Genomic DNA, 17512 nt, shown 5'->3' on the forward strand with positions numbered 1-17512 from the left:
GAGGGAATGGGATATAGGAGCAAGGTTGCGAAGCACCATAAGTACAGGACACTACAGAACTGCTCTGATTAACAGCTCTCAGTGAAGCTTCATCACTAGGAACCAAGACAATATTATCCCTAAGCACTCCAGTCTGTTCAGGAGCGGGAGCGTACTCATGAATCTTTTGCACTGGGCCCTGAGCGAGCCCAGTAGTGAACTTCCTCTGGTATTCGGACATTTTAACTACGGTCTTTGGAGCAGCAGCATGAAGATACTTAATCTAAAAGATTATTGCTGCATCCTAGTTTTCACTGTTTTTGATCACTAGATTATAGAACACAACATACTCATTTATATGATTCAAATTTCTAAACTTTTCTAAATTGTTATGAAGGAAATTATGCAACAAAGTATGGATTTAACTAGGTATTCCAGTCTCCAACTATCTACTGTATAGGTGAAAAATACTAGATCGGTGGGGGTCTGACTACTGGGACCTCCACCGAGCGCTGTGGTCAGCTGTTTCTGTCAGCCCCATAGACTTTTAATAGAGCAGCACTGCGCATGCCTGGCCTCCGCTCCATTCAAACTCCTCCTAGTTACTGTCTTGCAGCTGGGGGAATGGAGGACCCTGTCTTAGCAGTCGGACCCCCCACCGATCAAGAATTTTTTACCTCTCCAGTGGATAAAATGCTGGAGGCTGGAATACCCCTTTAATAATTTAGTACAATATTAATAATATTAGATTTTTTTTTTGTTAAAGCTGGAGTTAGAGTCGGTACATTTCTACTTACTCCAACTTCAGCCAAAACTATCTTCTACTCCACAGCCCTAAAAGCCAGCCACAAAAGTTAGGAGCCAGCAATGACACGTTGTAGTGCCAGGTCTGCAGTGCAACCAGGAAAGTGCAACCATGGCCTTACAAGTCACTTGAGGTTTTGTCCCCCAAATAGTCAGAATAAATCTTTCTTTGGTTGTTAAAACAGCGCCCCCTCCACTCAAGTAGTAAAAATATTGTCCCATGCTCTTCCCCACTTCCCTTATAGCCACAGTAGCCCTAGTTCCACTTCCCAGTAATCCCCCCCTACTTCCTCTGTCCCCCCTTCCGCAGTAGTCACAGCAGTCCCCCCATTTCTCCAGTAGTCACAACAGACTCCTACTTCCCCAACAGTCACAGCAGCTCCCACTCCTCAGTAGAAATGAACATCAAGAATTCCCCAGATGAATAGCCCCACCTTATCTCCAAGTAGTCAAAGCAAGCTTCCTTTGGCTCCGTCCTAGCAGACACAGCATACCTCCTCTGGCCCCTCTAACAGTACTCACAGCAAGCCTTCTTCAGCCCGCTAAACCTCCAGGTAGTCTTAGCCTACATCCCCCCAACCCCCTCCTAGTAATCACAGCAAGCCTCCTTTAGCCCCCTCCTCCTCCCTAATAGTTACAACATGCCTCTGAGTCCCGTCTCCATCTCAGGGTTCGCATCAAGCTTCCTTCAGCCACCCTGTTCACACCCAGTAGTCACTAGAAGCTTACCCAACTCCCTCCAAGTAGTCACAACAACCCTTCTTCAAGGCCCCACTACCCTCCTAATAATTACAGCATGCTTACCCCAGTCTGCCCCTCCATCCCAGTGGTCACAACAAGTTTCTTTATTCCACCTATGTGCCTAGTAGTCACAGAATACATCCCACAGCATAAATAGTTACACTTGCCTGAGGAAGACACCTACTCGGTGTTGAAACGCGTAGCCCTACGAAATTAAGAAAAAACCCTATCAAACAAATTACAGTCAATGTCCTTCATCCAGCAGCACCCAGATATCATTATTTATTTAACTTTGTTTATGCTACTTATTGCAGATGCTTTTATGCACAACCCTTCAATGTAGCCAAAATAAAACAATTCTACAAGGAAGAGTGTGCGAAAATGACTCCACAGCGATGTAAAAAAACTCATCGCAAATTATGATAGCAGTTGTTACTTGCAAGGGGGGCACAACCAGTTATTAGGTTTAGGGGTGCAATTACTTTTTCACATTGGTGATATACATTTTGAATAAAGATTTACCCTCAATAAATGGAGCGACAATTTTGTATTTACTCGTGTTGTCTTTATCATATATTAAAATTAGTTGGATGATCTGAAACATTTAATAGTGACAAATAAGCAAACATAGAAGAAATGAGTGCGGGGCAAACACTTTTTCACCGCATCTTTTGAGGAATTCCACATCTTATGATTATATGGTTATCATTTGCATCTTTTTTTTTTTTCTAAATTCCTAAACTAGTGGCTAAATTTCCATCACTTATTTTGCATTAGAATTTTTTGGAACATGTAAGGGCCTGTTCACATCGCCATTTGGCTTTCGTTTGGCTTTCCGTTTATCTCTTCCGTCAAAACGGAAGCCGAACGGTGATGTGAACAGGCCCTAACTTGTCTGTGCTATCGCTTCAAGTGAGAGAAACCTTTCCTCCTAAATGTATAACATCACACGTCCCTCCTAGAATTGTCTTCTGTCATATGAATGCCAACTGTTTTCATGTCATTTCTTTGCAAGTTCTGTTTCTAAGGAAGCTGGCTGACATCGTTACACCATTACAGATCATACTAAGGCCTAGTTCACACTTTTCTGGCGCTATTTTTGACGTTGAAACCGCGCCAAAAATATGGCCGAAATTGCCTACCACTGATTAAAAAAATGCTTGTGGGAAAAAAAGGCGACATGCCCTTCCTTGCGCTGTTCCATCTCTGGCCTCCCATTGAAGGCAGAGAAAGCGTTTTTGAAAAGTTTTTTGCCCAAGGAAAAATGCAGCGAAAAACGCTGTGAAAACCGTGGCAAAGAAAGTGCAAGCAGGTTAAAACCTGCCTCCAAATTCCTTCAGGAATTTTGAGGCAGATTTTGACCTGCCGGCAGAACATTTGCCGCATTTTTCGCCCCTGGCCATTTAGCACCTCGGGAAAAAACCGCTGCGAAAAACGCAATCTCTGCCTCCCGTTGATATCAATAGGAGGTCAGAGATAGAAACGCCTGAAGAAAGGGCATGTCGTTTTGCGTCAAAAACAGCGCCAAAATACTCAGTGTGAACTAGCCCTTAGGTTACCATCCAGCTTTTCCATGCTCCTGAATAGAATCTCTCATTAGTTACACGAAAATATGCACCCGCCACCATATTGATTATAGATAATTGAACTAATTAGTTAAAAGTTGTCGGTCACTTTTGTAAACTAGTGACGGTGGAAACAGATATTACTAAAAAGCAGCTACAGAACTTATGAGCATTTTACATATGTGAAAATTATATTATTGATGTGAACCGACTATGAAATGGTGTTACCCTGTCCAATAACCTTTATAAGGGGACTACTTATTGTGTTATTCGTGTAGCTGGTTATGGTGTGTATAATACTGAAACATTTTATCAATCTTTAAAGTATATGTATCCGCCACCGGCTATTCACATGACATTTACAAAGCTTTCGGTCAGACAAAAGACAATGGAGGCTCCAGCGATTTTGAGTGCTGATGCAGAATTAGGCTTACTGAAAGCCTTGCAAATTACAAAAAAGCCCAGGTGAAAGATTGGAAGTGTCACCAGGGGTCAGGAGAAGGTGGCAAAGTTAGATGGCAAAGAAGAGGTTGAAGGTCATAAAAGGAGCAGGTCTGTCTATCATCATCACTGATGTAGATAAACGGCTGATGAGAAATCACATATTCTGAGCTCTTTCTCCCCGGCCATGTATTAGAACAGTGATAAAGTTACGGTATTATTTTACTATTTTCAACAGATCCCTTTAAATTAGGGGAATACAATAGATGCTTCATAAAAAAAAGTGGGTGCTCCCCCTAAACTGAGTTTTCCGCTCGGATGATTTGCTAATTAAGACCACATGTATGGCACTAGTACTGAGAAAGGGTTCACACCTCGCGGTCAAAATGCGTTGTTTGCCGCGATTCACGACACAACTCATTTTGACCGCGACATAAGAACCCAGCCTTATCTTGGCCAATTGGCAGCGTGGGATACAAAATTACCATCTTCTTGTAAGGATATTTGTAACGCTTTATCCCCATGGCTGTATTACTGCTCCATTTATGAACTATATACTTAGTGGCAAGGATGGGAATCGGATCACATCATATGGGATCAAGAAAGCTTTTCCTAAAGCTTGCTTTGAAAAATGGTTGTCTATTTGCATAGGACACGATCCAATCCCATCCTTGAATCTATATATACGACTGTTGCATGGAACCGTAATACAGCTACATGCGCGAAGCGTTACTAATGTATTGCGTCATTTCGATTATTTAAAAAAATAGCTGAAATATTTTTGGATTTGTTGATAAAAATTCCACAGAACACAGAATTGTAATAAAGGGCGCCGGTATGACACATAGCTATCAAATAAATCATCTACTATTATTTGGTTTACGATCTGAATTGCTGCATCTGACATTTCACTTTTCAGCAGAAACCTTCAACACTGACCAGATTTGACCCGGTCTGGACACATTTCTGATGTAGACCACATTACTCACACAAGCCATGACTAAGGACGCTGTGGTTGTCTGAAACGCGTAGGCAGCATGCATACCTTCCTATCCGCCTTTGCACTCGGACATTTGTTCTCATTTTTATATATTTTCTCAAATAAAATTGGAACCCAGTTTCTTTTTTAAAAAGTCCATTCCTCAATTTTTTGGTGCTGGATCCTTCCTTGTATTCCTGTTCGTAGACCACGTTACGCATGCTTTATAATAAGGGGAATAATTAGGGGGGGGCAAGAGAGAAAACTATGGCCAAACGCAAAAAAAAAATTTAGTGCATGCACCTGTGTCATTTTCATATAATATTAAAGAATTATTTAACAAAATGTATTATATTATGTATGTTTATTAATATGAAATATATGAATAGGATGTAAAGCTCCCTGCAAAATAAAAATAATAATGTAAAGAAAAAGAAAAAAAATAGTACTCTCAAAAATGTTTTTAACTTTTCATTTGTAATGGACATTGGGTAAATAAAAATGCAGTTAAAAATCCTATCAATCGCTTAATTCCCGGATTATCAGCCTCTGTTTTGGTCCTTCCGTTGTACCACGTGACCGCACTCTGCAGGCCCCTTCACACGGGGCCAATGATCGGGGGGAACAAGCGCTCGTACAAACGTTCACTCCTATCAATGGCCTGGTCATGGCCTGATGAAGATGCTATTCCAGCATTGAAACACATTTCCTTTTGTCATTCATAATAAACCTTTGATACTTCAATTGCATACGTGACTTACTACAGTTCACGGGTCTGCATGTTATCCCGTGTGTAGCAGCGCCTCTCGAAGACTCCTTTTTTCCTGCACCTATATCACTAGTATCTGCGGTCTCCGGAAGGATTACCGGCATCGAGTCTCGGCAGCAGCACACACATCATTCAGAGCTTTCTTCCATCTTTTACCAGATTAGTCGTGTTTTGACTATCTTCACTACAATTCACCTGGGTAACCTGCACTATGTGGCACCGTGTTTTTTTGTTCCTTTTCTCAATGCCCTGGTCTACAATGAGCCGACAATCGAGCAAATGCCCCAAAAAATGCTTGAATTCAGCACATCTCCTTGTGTAAACACGGGATGTGCTCCCGACTACATGCAAATGTATGGGGGATGAATGATCATTCGTCTCCATACATTGCGAAAATTGCTCCGTATAAAGGAAGCAAATGAGCGCCGATCTACGTGCTGTATTGTCGGTCCGCACTTGTTTACCGGGCAGAAAATCTATCCGCATAAAACCATCTTGAATCTCCAAATCATACAGTCTTCAATGTGGACCAGAAGACAGTCCCTCTCTGCCAGTCTATTCCCATTGAGACTCTTATAGGCTTACATAGAGAAACGGACTTCCAGTCCACACTGACGATGCTGTATGATTCGGAGAGTCGGAGTGTGGTCAAGTGGTACAACGGAAGGACCAAAACAGAGGCTGATAATCTGGGAATAAAGCAAATGACAAGATTTTTAATTGCACAACTATTTATATAGATGACCAAGTGACTACACTTCGGTTTTCTACGGAAAGCATGACAAATATCACAGCATACTCTTGAATCTATCCATGTAAGCCTAAGGCTGATACAATAACATTGCGTCGTACACATCCGATTTGTATGTTGATTCTATGTTCCTCCCCTTTAAACATTCTTAAACACTTATCTTCTCTCAATCTCCTTTGTTCTTGGCTAAACCTGTCCAGAGCGCCTAATCTCTCTTGTCTGCTAAAACTCTTTACCCACTTATCATTCTTTCATCAAGTTCTTGTGTTTTCAATACACTGGGACTAAGAAAACATCTTTGTCAAATCAGATGGTCGAGCAGGCCAGGCCATCAACACTTCGATACGTTCAAAATTGTTATGCATCGAAGTTAAAAGGGGAAATACTTGTGAATTTATATATATATTTATTTATTTAGAGAGAGACGCACATTTATTTATATAAAGAACCATATCGAAATTAATATTTAATTTTTTTTATTTCCATATATAAAATTGCCTACATTATAGAAATATTACATTATGTCAACCGCTCAACAACATGCTTCAAACAAGGAATAAGCACTGACAGAACATAAAAATGATTAGAAATTGTAGGAGTATGAGATAGAAAGCAAAAGTTACAATTCTTGGTGTGGCCCTGACAGGGGCAGACATTTTTTAGGACTTCCTGTCACTAATCCCATTATAAAAATGACAGGATATGTACACCTTTGAAATATGTAAATGTCTATCTGTGTGTTTGGTGCAACTTTCAAAATACTTTTTATTAAAAATTATTTTTACTTTTTGAGATACAGCTGCTTTGTATTCTGTATACAGAGCAGCTGTCTGTAGCGTTGAAACCTTTATCTTTCAGCTCTGAGGGGCTGACGGGTTCAGTTGCAGTGGGTACGGCGTGTCTCTGACACACAGGATCGAGCTGCTATCGATCACATCTAAGTTCATAACTTAGATGTGATAAATTATAGATGGATCTTGCCTGTCAGAGACACGCAGGACCAGCTTTCACTGAACCCATCAGTTCCGTGGAGCTGACGGATTTAGGTCTCAGCGGCGCTAGATATAGCTGCTCTGTATAAAGAATACAAAGCAGTTGTATCTCAAAAAGTTAAAATAATTTTTAATAAAAAGTATTTTGCAATTTGAACCAATCACACGGATAGACATTTTTATAAAAAAACAAACAGATTTCAGAGCTGTACATAGCCTTTTAGGGTTCATTCACATATCAGTTAGGGCTCTATTCTTACGTTCTGTCTGAGCTTTCCATCAGAATGGAACTGAAACAAACGTAAACCATAGGTCGACTACAGTATTGATTCTGTCAAAACAACGGAAACCTTGCGCAACGGAGACAAACGGAAACCATTTGCACCACATCCATCACCATTGAAATCAATGGTGATGGAAACGGAAACCTATGGTTTTGTGTCAGTCAGGGCTCCGTTCCGACGGAACAGAGCCCTGACTCAGATGTGAATGAAGCCTAAGTCAGCCGCTCTCCAGCCTGAAATGGTAGTTTTATTAGTCACAACATCCAACTGCACAGACATTTGAGAGAAGATAGACTTCAGGGGTTGTGTCCCTTTAAAAACTATTCTTCTATGTATGTTGCTGGTGATTACCGCTAATTTTTATCTTGGTTGTCATTTTTTTTTTTTTAAGAGAGCGAAGAGCTCCTATTACTTTTCCAGCTGATGACCATCCCTTTGGTGTAAGTGTGCTTTCTGCAGGTTACAAAGAAGGCCAAGGAAGGGTCACGTAGTCAGTTGGGCGTTATGTCTGTCAGACTACTGTCATCTACCATAAACAAACGGAGCATAATGAGGAAGCTTTGGCCTATTTCTTTTAACAAGTCTGCTTTATTCTATTTATCCAAGGTATCTCAGGTTGTTAAGAGTGTTTTAACATGATGATGGGACATTGGATCCTTTGTGTTGTATCCAAGCATTGACCAACCCCTATGTGTTTCTTCTTCTTAGAGAATGTGTTTTAAGACCTCAGAAACACATTCCTGCAAGACTTTGCGGACTATGCCATAGCATCTAATTCTAACTACAAGACTTGACAAAACTGTGCAAATATTCAAGCTGTGTTCCACCATCAGATGCGTCTTTATGTAAGGCTCTGATCTTACCACATTTGTGCCTTACTTCAGATGTATAATCTTTTTTTCATGAAAAAAAGTTCTCCTCGGTTCTCAGAGATCTAGCTGGTGCGGAATGCTCCCTGGGCAAATGTTTGCAAAATAGTTTTTCTTCAGAAGGAAGAAAACTGTTTTTAGCGTCACCTACGGATAACTACCCTGTAAGTCAATGTCAAACCCTTTATAGAGCCTTGGAATACGACTCAGGTTAATAGCCAAACCAGAGACACCAATCTGTAGACACAACTCTTTTGGAGTTGTTGCTCCTCATCAGTACAGCACTCTCCTCTAGAAGGAAGAAAACGGTCTCCTAGTGCTTTCTACAGATGGGTGTTTCTGGTTTGGCAATTAACCGTCGTGTTTTAAAGGGTAACTAAACATTCGACAAATTTCTGACATGCCATAGTGACCTGTCAGAAGTTTTTATTGGAAGGGGTCCGAGCACTGAATCAATCAAAACTTCTGACATGTCACTATGAGATGTCAGAAGTTTGTCAAATGTTTAGTTACCCTTTAAGGCTCTATAAAGGATCAGACACTGACTTACAGGGTAGTAAGGTGGCACTAAAAGACAGTTTTCCTTCTTCTGGCGGAGAGCTTTTTGAAATATCTGTCAAATGGCTGACATAATGTTGGCATACTGTTAATACAGAGGGTTTAGAGCAGGGGAACCCCCTCTGCGACATTGATATGCCCTAATTGGGCACATAGAAAGCGGTTGTCCTGATTAGACAATCACTTTAAACTAGTCAACTGCACACAGTCAAGCATCCAAACAAAGTCCACAATTTGTTCTGCTTAAAAAAAATAAAAAAATAATATATATATATATATATATATATATATATATATATATATATATTGATATTATTCTTTTTTTTACATTACATTATGCTAAAACGCAATTATCTGTAAAACTTGAGGTCAAGTAGATTAAATTGAATGAATAAACTATTATCTGCATAAATTGTTATACATAGCAATAAACTCTACTTTAATTTTCAGACCTGCTCAGGAAAATTAAAGCTGGAATCTGGTTGCTATGGGCAACACTGACACCTTCTTAGAAAGGTTTATCTGCATAAAGTCCATTGTATTTTATGTTTTCTATTTAATCCCTTAACATCATAGACAATTTTGGCCTCAAGAATTCAATTTTTTTTTAAATTGATGTATTATATTACATATAACTTTGTACACGTTATATTATCTAGAACATTTTTATGTCAATGTAGTCGCATTCATTTATTTTTTTGAAGGGACAAGTTGTAGTTTTTGGGCACCATTTTGGAATAAATATAAGTTAAAAAGGACCGGTCACTAGTTTATTAATTCCTTATCTCCTAACTAATCTAATAGGCGCTATGATGCTGATAACTACAGTGGGATTTTTGTTCAAAAACATTTATTATTTGCAAAATTATGTGCATTTTTCGTCCAATCGGCATACAGCTTCTCCCCCTTCCCTGCCAAGCAACACAGTGTGATCATATAGTATACAGCTTCCATTCCCGACTGTGTTTTAACTGGTAATATCTCAGGTTCTTTCACAGATAGATCCTGGTGTCATATGAAAGATTAGAATCTCATCTTTCATATGCCATCAGAACCGCTGTTCTAGGTGGTCCACAACCGGAGATTTGGCTATTTGAAGTGATATCCCTTCCCTCCAGCCTCAGTCTCTCACACTGTGTGAAGGAGCTTCATGCTGATAGGACGGCGTCAGAGGCTGTGAGGAGGCTCCACCTAAGGAGAATCGCTGGTGTTAACACCCACTTGTCTAGTATAGCCTGATTTGCATATTTAGAAAAAAACTCATAACTTCTAAAATAATAAACATTTTGTGACACAATTTTCACTAGTATTATCAGTGTGACAGTGCCTATCAGATTAGCGAATGCGGGTGGCTGTCTGTGCCCGTAATCACGGACTGTGATTACGGGCACGGTCGTGTGAATGGGGCCTTAATTGTAATTTTTCTTCACAGCCACCCTTGTGTTGGTGATCATAACTGCTGTGCCCGCACATCCACTACTACAGACATGTATGGCCAAATGCATAAAACTAGCTAACCCTTTGTATTCCTGCCCTGGTGTGTGGATGGTTTATTACTATTTGCACTCTTATCTCTTGCCATATGACATAGCTTCCATTTCTGATGCGCAATTCAAACAAACACTTGGCTGGAAATAATCAGCACTTATGAGAATGTCGAGATTCAAAGATAAATAGCAATGAGATATAGAAATGAGAACCCGTCTAATCAACAGTTCTTATTTTCACGAGATAATGACGATGAATGTGTATCCATTCAGGATGCATTAGTATTCCATTTCATGAACATTCAGTGGCACCTATTGGACTGATGTAATACACAAATGTAGATTTTTGTCTGTTCTATTTCTTCTTAACTATAAGTTTTGCTTAATATAATAATAATAATAATAATAATAATAATAATAATAATAATAATAAAAAATGATTATGTCTACATATAAAATTTTGAAGTCAGCCTTTCGATTAAGGCTACTTAGGGTACAGCATTATCAGCAATTCCTTATTAAAACATTATTAATGTTGTATCAATCCAATATTAACCCAGCAGGTCTATGGTAGAATCAGATATAGGCTAAATTTATGAACAAATACTGTCATGATGCTTGTGACTCTAGTCAGCAGTCCATTTACAGAATACAGGCTACCATAAATAACATGTGTTCTGATGACTAGCAAGGAATTTCAATATCCCTACAGTCCCAGAAGATATTATCCCGCTTGTATAAGGATCAATTTCAAGAACATAAAAGAAAACTACGTTATCGGTGATAATCTTTAAAAAGGCTGAAATCTAGATCTTGATTTAGAATGTATATTATTATGTAGATTAAATTTCAATCTTATTTTATAGCATCAATCTCACCTGTTTCTCCATTCAAGCCTCAGGTCTTGACGCTCTACCAGTAGTGGAATTATATACTTTAATATTCTGTACTTCTCTTCCCTGGTCAAGATGTCTTTTTCAAGCTCTTCTAGTATTAGGCTGGTCTGTGCAGCAATTAAATAAAGGGGGAAAGAAGGGGAAACACGTAAAATTAATAAAAAGCTCATAGGCAAATGAGGACAGTAAATCAATATATTTTCATTATTACTATTGCATGTTTGCCAGCTAATCAATATGGGAAATGATGACCGAAAATGGCCACCATATATTTGGACTTTAGTCAATACGTGCGGCACATAAAACAAGCCATAAAATAGTATGTTTTAACTCATTTGTTACCCACAATTCTCAAGAAGTTAGCAAATACACACATACACATTATATATAAATTATAATATTGCATATTATATATACACACAATAATGACTTATGAATAATAATTATGTACATAAAAAACACAAATAGTTAAACCCCTTGTATAAAAAACAAAAAAAAGAAGAAATACACAAAGTGTTTATATCTTTCATCATTTTTATAAATATATTTTTTAATCATGCGACTCCCTCCCATTATTTTTTGGAATAATTTTATAAATGGTCATCCCATGCCATGATATCTAGTTCTTATTGTCTGCCTTATTTAAATCTGCATTCAGTATTTAGTGCAAAATATCACAAAATTTAGTACACTCGGTTGCTGACCGCCAGCACGTCCTACTTACCTTCGGCAGCCGCGACCACAGGACACTCTCTTCTTGACGGCGTCTCCCTCCCCGGAGATGCCATCACACACGGCTGGAGTTCACCACTGCTGCCTGTAGGGTGCCTTGAAGGGCCAGCGTGCGCACCAATGTTAGGGCATGACCACACGTGGCGGATTTCCTCCGCAACTGTCCGCATCAATGCCGCACAGAATCTGCGTTGCAGATTCTGCTGCGGATCTGCACAAAATGTGCAGAAAATTGATGCGGACTAGCTGCTGCGGACTGCGGGAAAAGTGCTTCCCTTCTCCCTATCAGTGCAGGATAGAGAGAAGGGACAGCACTTTCCCTAGTGAAAGTAAAAGAATTTCATACTTACCGGCCGTTGTCTTGGTGACGCGTCCCTCTTTCGGCATCCAGCCCGACCTCCCTGGATGACGCGCCAGTCCATGTGACCGCTGCAGCCTGTTATTAGCCTGTGATTGGCTGCAGCCGTCACTTAGACTGAAACGTCATCCTGGGAGGCCGGACTGGAGACAGAAGCAGGGAGTTCTCGGTAAGTATGAACTTATATTTTTTGACAGGTTGCTGTATATTGGGATCGGTAGTCACTATCCAGGGTGCAGAAACAGTTACTGCCGATCGCTTAACTCTTTCAGCACCCTGGACAGTGACTATTTACAGACGTCTCCTAGCAACGCTCCCGTCATTACGGGAGCCCCATTGACTTCCTCAGTCTGGCTGTAGACCTAGAAATACATAGGTCCAGCCAGAATGAAGAAATGTCATGGCAAAAAAGCAAGACGTATCCGCAGCACACATAACATGTGCATGACAGCTGCGGACTTCATTGCGGAACTTAGAATCTCCATTGAAGTCAATGGAGAAATTCCGCCATGAGTCCGCCACTGCTCCGCAACAGACAGAGCATGCTGCGGACACCAAATTCCGCTCCGCAGCCTATGCTCCGCAGCGGAATGTTACGCATCGTCTAAACGAACACTTCTAAATAGAAGTGGAAGTCAATGCAGAAACGGCTCCGCTGCGGATTAACGCTGCGGAGTGTCCGCAGCGGAATTTAAGTGAAATTCCGCCACGTGTGAACCCAGCCTAAATGATCCCTAACCAAACCCTTTGCACCCTGGACTATATAAAAGACTCTGCCCTCTTCCCTTGCCAAAACGTTATTGTGTCTGCCCATGTTCATTATTGCAAATGGTTCCTTAGTCGTATCTTGTGTTCCCGTGTCCTGTATCCAGTAATCGTGTTTTTTCTAGTGCGAAGTCTAGTGTCTGTGAGAAGTGTCATCTGTGCCAAGTGTCTGTTACGCCGAGGGTCTGTTACGCCGAGGGTCTGCCAAATCTTCTATCCAGGTATTCTTGTCCTAAATACTATCATTGCCTGTAGTTTGGCCAGTTGCTACTCCGCTACGGCGGAAGGGCCTAGTGGGTCCACATACCCTATAGCCATGACAGCACTGCAGAATTTGATGTAATCCGGTCACCTCCAACACAAATCAATAATAGGTCTTGCTTGACTTTAAACTGACTTCCATCAGAGTAGATCATAAAATGAATAATTAATAGCTCATAAAAAAAATAATGATATTATAAAGATAATACAACAAACCAAAAACCAGTGGAGTATATAGTACTTGTTTAGACCATGTTGTACACTTTTTTAAAATTTTATTTGAAATTATTCACCATTATTTTACTATTAACATAAGGCTTAATATTCTAAAATAATAAAAGAGAAAAATAAGCACGGAATCACAAGTGTTCTTTAAGCAAAATACATATGATTCAAACAAGACAGATACAATTGGGCCATATACAAGTTAGGTTAGTGAAAAAGGCTTAAAAGGGATTGTCTCACAAAGACAGACCCTTCTCTAAAGATAGCAGCCCTGGCGATCAGCTGTGCGCCACAGATCTAGTTCCTGAAACGGTTGGTGATCAGCTGTTGTAGTTCGGGGAATCTCAAGCTGGCGCATAATGTAGTAACACATGCAGGGTGTTCAAATTAATAAATTAGCGGCTGCTGATATGACCCATGGAGGGGGTCCCGAGCTGAGGACCCACCTCAGGGATGTTCATATGCTCGAATAGGGCACATGGACAGGGGCTATCTTCATGAGTCAGCCCTATAAGATTTTACGTTAAATAGAAACAGTTCTGCCAATTCCAAGAATATATTGCTTCCTATGGTGAAACTGAGAAAGGAGTAACATCCCTCCTAGTCATATTGATCTAGAAAATAAAGGAAATGCAAAAATTGCAGGAAATATGAAATAAGTTAAGTTTTCTTCTAAACACAAGTTTGAGTGACTATAAAGGTATAAGATACATACTATAAAGGTATAAGATACATGTACTTGAATTAAATCACAGAAACAAGGAAAGAATATTGAGCCATTACCGCCAGAAAAACGACATAGACTGTCAGTAAAAGAGGTAGCTATGTATGCGTAATCAATAATGGCTACAGATTTTGTCAGTGGCACACAAAAATAATATACTATACGGAGTTTTAATATATTGGATAATATAAAGTCATTTTATGATTAGTGATACTGGTTAAATCGCCCAATATTTCATCTTTAAGAGGCATCCAGTGGATGATCTCAGTGTTTCTCTATATTTTATTACTTTGAGATAATGTGCCAGACATATGACAAAATGGATGAAATGAGTTACAGAATAAAACCCAGAAACATATGTCTCAGCTGTTATCCGACACAACCATTGACAAAATATACCTGGTAGTACTCTATTCACTTCCTGCAAACTTTATACAACCTTTTCTTGAGCATTGTATATCATTAGGGTAGCTTCCGAGGAAAGTCACTGGGACAAATTTACTAATACTGTCTAAGTTTTAGACGATGTGAACTTAGACAAGGCATTAAATCTGCCCCAATGAGTATGAACTGTAGTTTTCCTGAATTGTACTTGCCCATCGGAACTGTACAAAACGGCTTACCCCTCTTGCACACGACCGAGTTCGGACTGTGAAAAATGGTCCGTGTGTCGGCCGGATTTCCAGGCCGGACCCCGGTACAGGTGAACGGGACTCTTGCCATCAGACATTTATGATGCTAAGAGTCCCTGCCTCCTCATGGAACTGCAGTTTCCCACTGAACAAAATGATACAGTACGTAACAGCAGTTCCGTGGGGACATAGACTCCTAGCATCATAAATGTCTAGGATGGCAGGAGTCCCGTTCACCTGTACCATGGTCGGACCAGGAAATCCGGCCGACACATGGACCACTATTCACGACCTAAAGCCGGTTGTGTGCATGAGGTGTTAGTGATTAAATTTTGTTTTACAAAAGTCTGATTAATATGGCAGGAAGGGACATGAAATGCATGGTTTGACCCCGGCCAATTCTCTCTATCCTTTTCTAAATGGTATTGATCTGAAGACAAACCAGTTCCTAGGGATGTGCTACCTGACCACCCGATTCAAAAGATTGTACCACAGCAACCCAACTATCAGACAGGATCCGCTGCTCAGAACAGAGCTGGATTTGAGCTGTGCTCACAGGAGAAGGGGAAAGAATTTTGGTGACAGTTAAAGTGTAGCTAAAAGTTTCGACAAACTTCTGACAGGTCATAGTGACATGTCAGAAGTTTGTATTGGTAGGGGTCCAAGCACGGAGTCCCCCACCAATCGCTAGAACGAAGCAGCTGAAGCGTTCGAGTTAGTGCTCAGCTGCTTCGTGTCTGTTCGGCTATTTCCGGAAATAAATGTATCGTGTACGAACTCAATAGAAAGCCTATGAGCCCGTACTCCGATACATTGGCTTTCCGGAAAAAGCCGAATAGAAATGAAGCAGCTAAGCACCCACACGAGCACTTCAGCTGCTTCGTTCTAGCGATTGGTGGGGGTCTCAGTGCTCGGACCCCTATCAATACAAACTTCTGACATGTCACTATGACATGTCAGAAGTTTGTCGAACGTTTAGCTACACTTTAAGTCAGGCAATTCCTGCGTTAATAATGAGATTTTTACAAAAAATTGATTTAGGCAGACAACTTACATGTAAACAGTTTCTATATGGACTGTAGTATGTACACAACATGAAATATGTATGCAATCTGTCAGGTGTCTCCACAACTAAGCCACTATAGCTCCAGTACAGATCTATAGTTCAATCCACAAAAGAATACTGTGTAATTTAGATGATCGACCAACAAGGTACAATGTCTAAATCCTACCAGAGATTATCTTTAAATACTATTACACATGGAGTACTTGAAGGAAAATAGCTATTTGCGATCAAGTAATCTAGTTCAAGTAGTCTACCATCCTTTAGTGTTGATCCAGAGGAAGGCAAAAGCAGTCCCCTGGAACCCAGGGATTATGTTGAATTAGTCAGGGGTTCCCCAGAAGACTGCAGCAACAAAACGATCTCAGCTTGTTCAAAGATGCTTGGCATGGGGTGGGCAAAGCAGTCAACAAATTTTGGCCAGAATACACATTATAGAATGTTTTATCCACCCCCTACATTATATTTATTTGAGGCGATAAAGGTGAATGGGTTTCCTGAGAATGGAAATTTTTCTCTGGGGTTCCCTTATGGCAGTGTTCCCTAACCAGTGGCTTGGGAGCCAAATGTGGTTCTTGGTCCCCCTTCATGTGGCTCATACCTGTTGGCAGCTCTTAAAAACGATTGTGCACTTGTGGCACCAGGGAAGTTATAGAAATATAAGAATGTGGAACTGGGGTCAAAACCATTCCACTGGCAATTAACACATGGGTAAAATCCATATTACCAAGCCAAATATTAAACAATCATTCTTCACTTTCACTATTCAGTGTTGCTGTCATATGTTAAACTGTCTCGCAATCTACAAAAGGTTGGGGACCATGCCCTATGATAACAACGTTGGTAACCACTGCCCTAAGAGGTACTTGCCAATTGTGGGGAAAACAAAACCTTCCCGATTCTAAAAAGCGAATATACCCCCAGATAAAGAGAATGCACCCATATTCAGTAATCTAGTACACATTATGTGCAAAACCCCTTTTAATTTAATTTAATGAATCAGTCATCACATTATCCCGTAGCAGAGAGTTTTAGAGTCCTACTGGCCTTTCAGTAAAACACCTTCTTATGCTGATGGGGACTATTGGGCTATTTTAAGATGAATTAAAACCTCTGTTGCTCAGGAACAGGTAGGACAAATGAAGATAATCTTTACTCCCTCAATGATTAGGGGAAATCTCTGAGGTAAGGCTCCATGCACACGACCGTGCCCGTAATTACGACCCGTGATTACGTGCACAACCAGCCACGGAGAGCAGGCCATTTTTACGGGCCGTGCTCCCATTATCATGTGCGTGGGGCCTAAGGTGGTATATACAAAGATTGGCAGTTGTTGCACAAACAGAACGTTTCAGACTTGGCGGCAGTTAAAGGAGTATACACATTACTTCAGAAACCTATTATAGGAAATGTTATGAGCCTTGATGACAGGTACTAGTTCTCTGACCGATGCTTCCCCTAAGGGTTGACGGACGCCTTCACCTACTATATTGAGCTAATGGAAGTATTTTACAGTCAGGGGCTAGAGGTCAACAGAGTGGATAACAAACACTTCTCTAAGTTGTGGTTTCCAAAGCCTTATCAGGCCCCAGCGTTATAAGGGCATGTGTGCTATTTCCAATGTTTGTACAATGCCA

At 40.4% G+C, this 17512-nt stretch overlaps 1 protein-coding gene across 1 annotated transcript in view; it reads right to left on the reverse strand.

The window, feature by feature from the left end:
- The window catches only part of FTO (FTO alpha-ketoglutarate dependent dioxygenase), a 254756-nt gene that overhangs the window by 148207 nt on the left and 89037 nt on the right, over window positions 1–17512 (reverse strand). Inside the window, exon 8 of the mRNA XM_075837504.1 lies at window positions 11098–11222. Coding sequence (XP_075693619.1) covers window positions 11098–11222 — 125 coding nt within the window. The remainder of the gene's footprint in view (window positions 1–11097; window positions 11223–17512) is intronic.

Source organism: Rhinoderma darwinii, chromosome 9 (genome assembly GCF_050947455.1).
Source record: "Rhinoderma darwinii isolate aRhiDar2 chromosome 9, aRhiDar2.hap1, whole genome shotgun sequence".
In the NCBI taxonomy this organism is placed as follows: domain Eukaryota; kingdom Metazoa; phylum Chordata; class Amphibia; order Anura; family Rhinodermatidae; genus Rhinoderma; species Rhinoderma darwinii.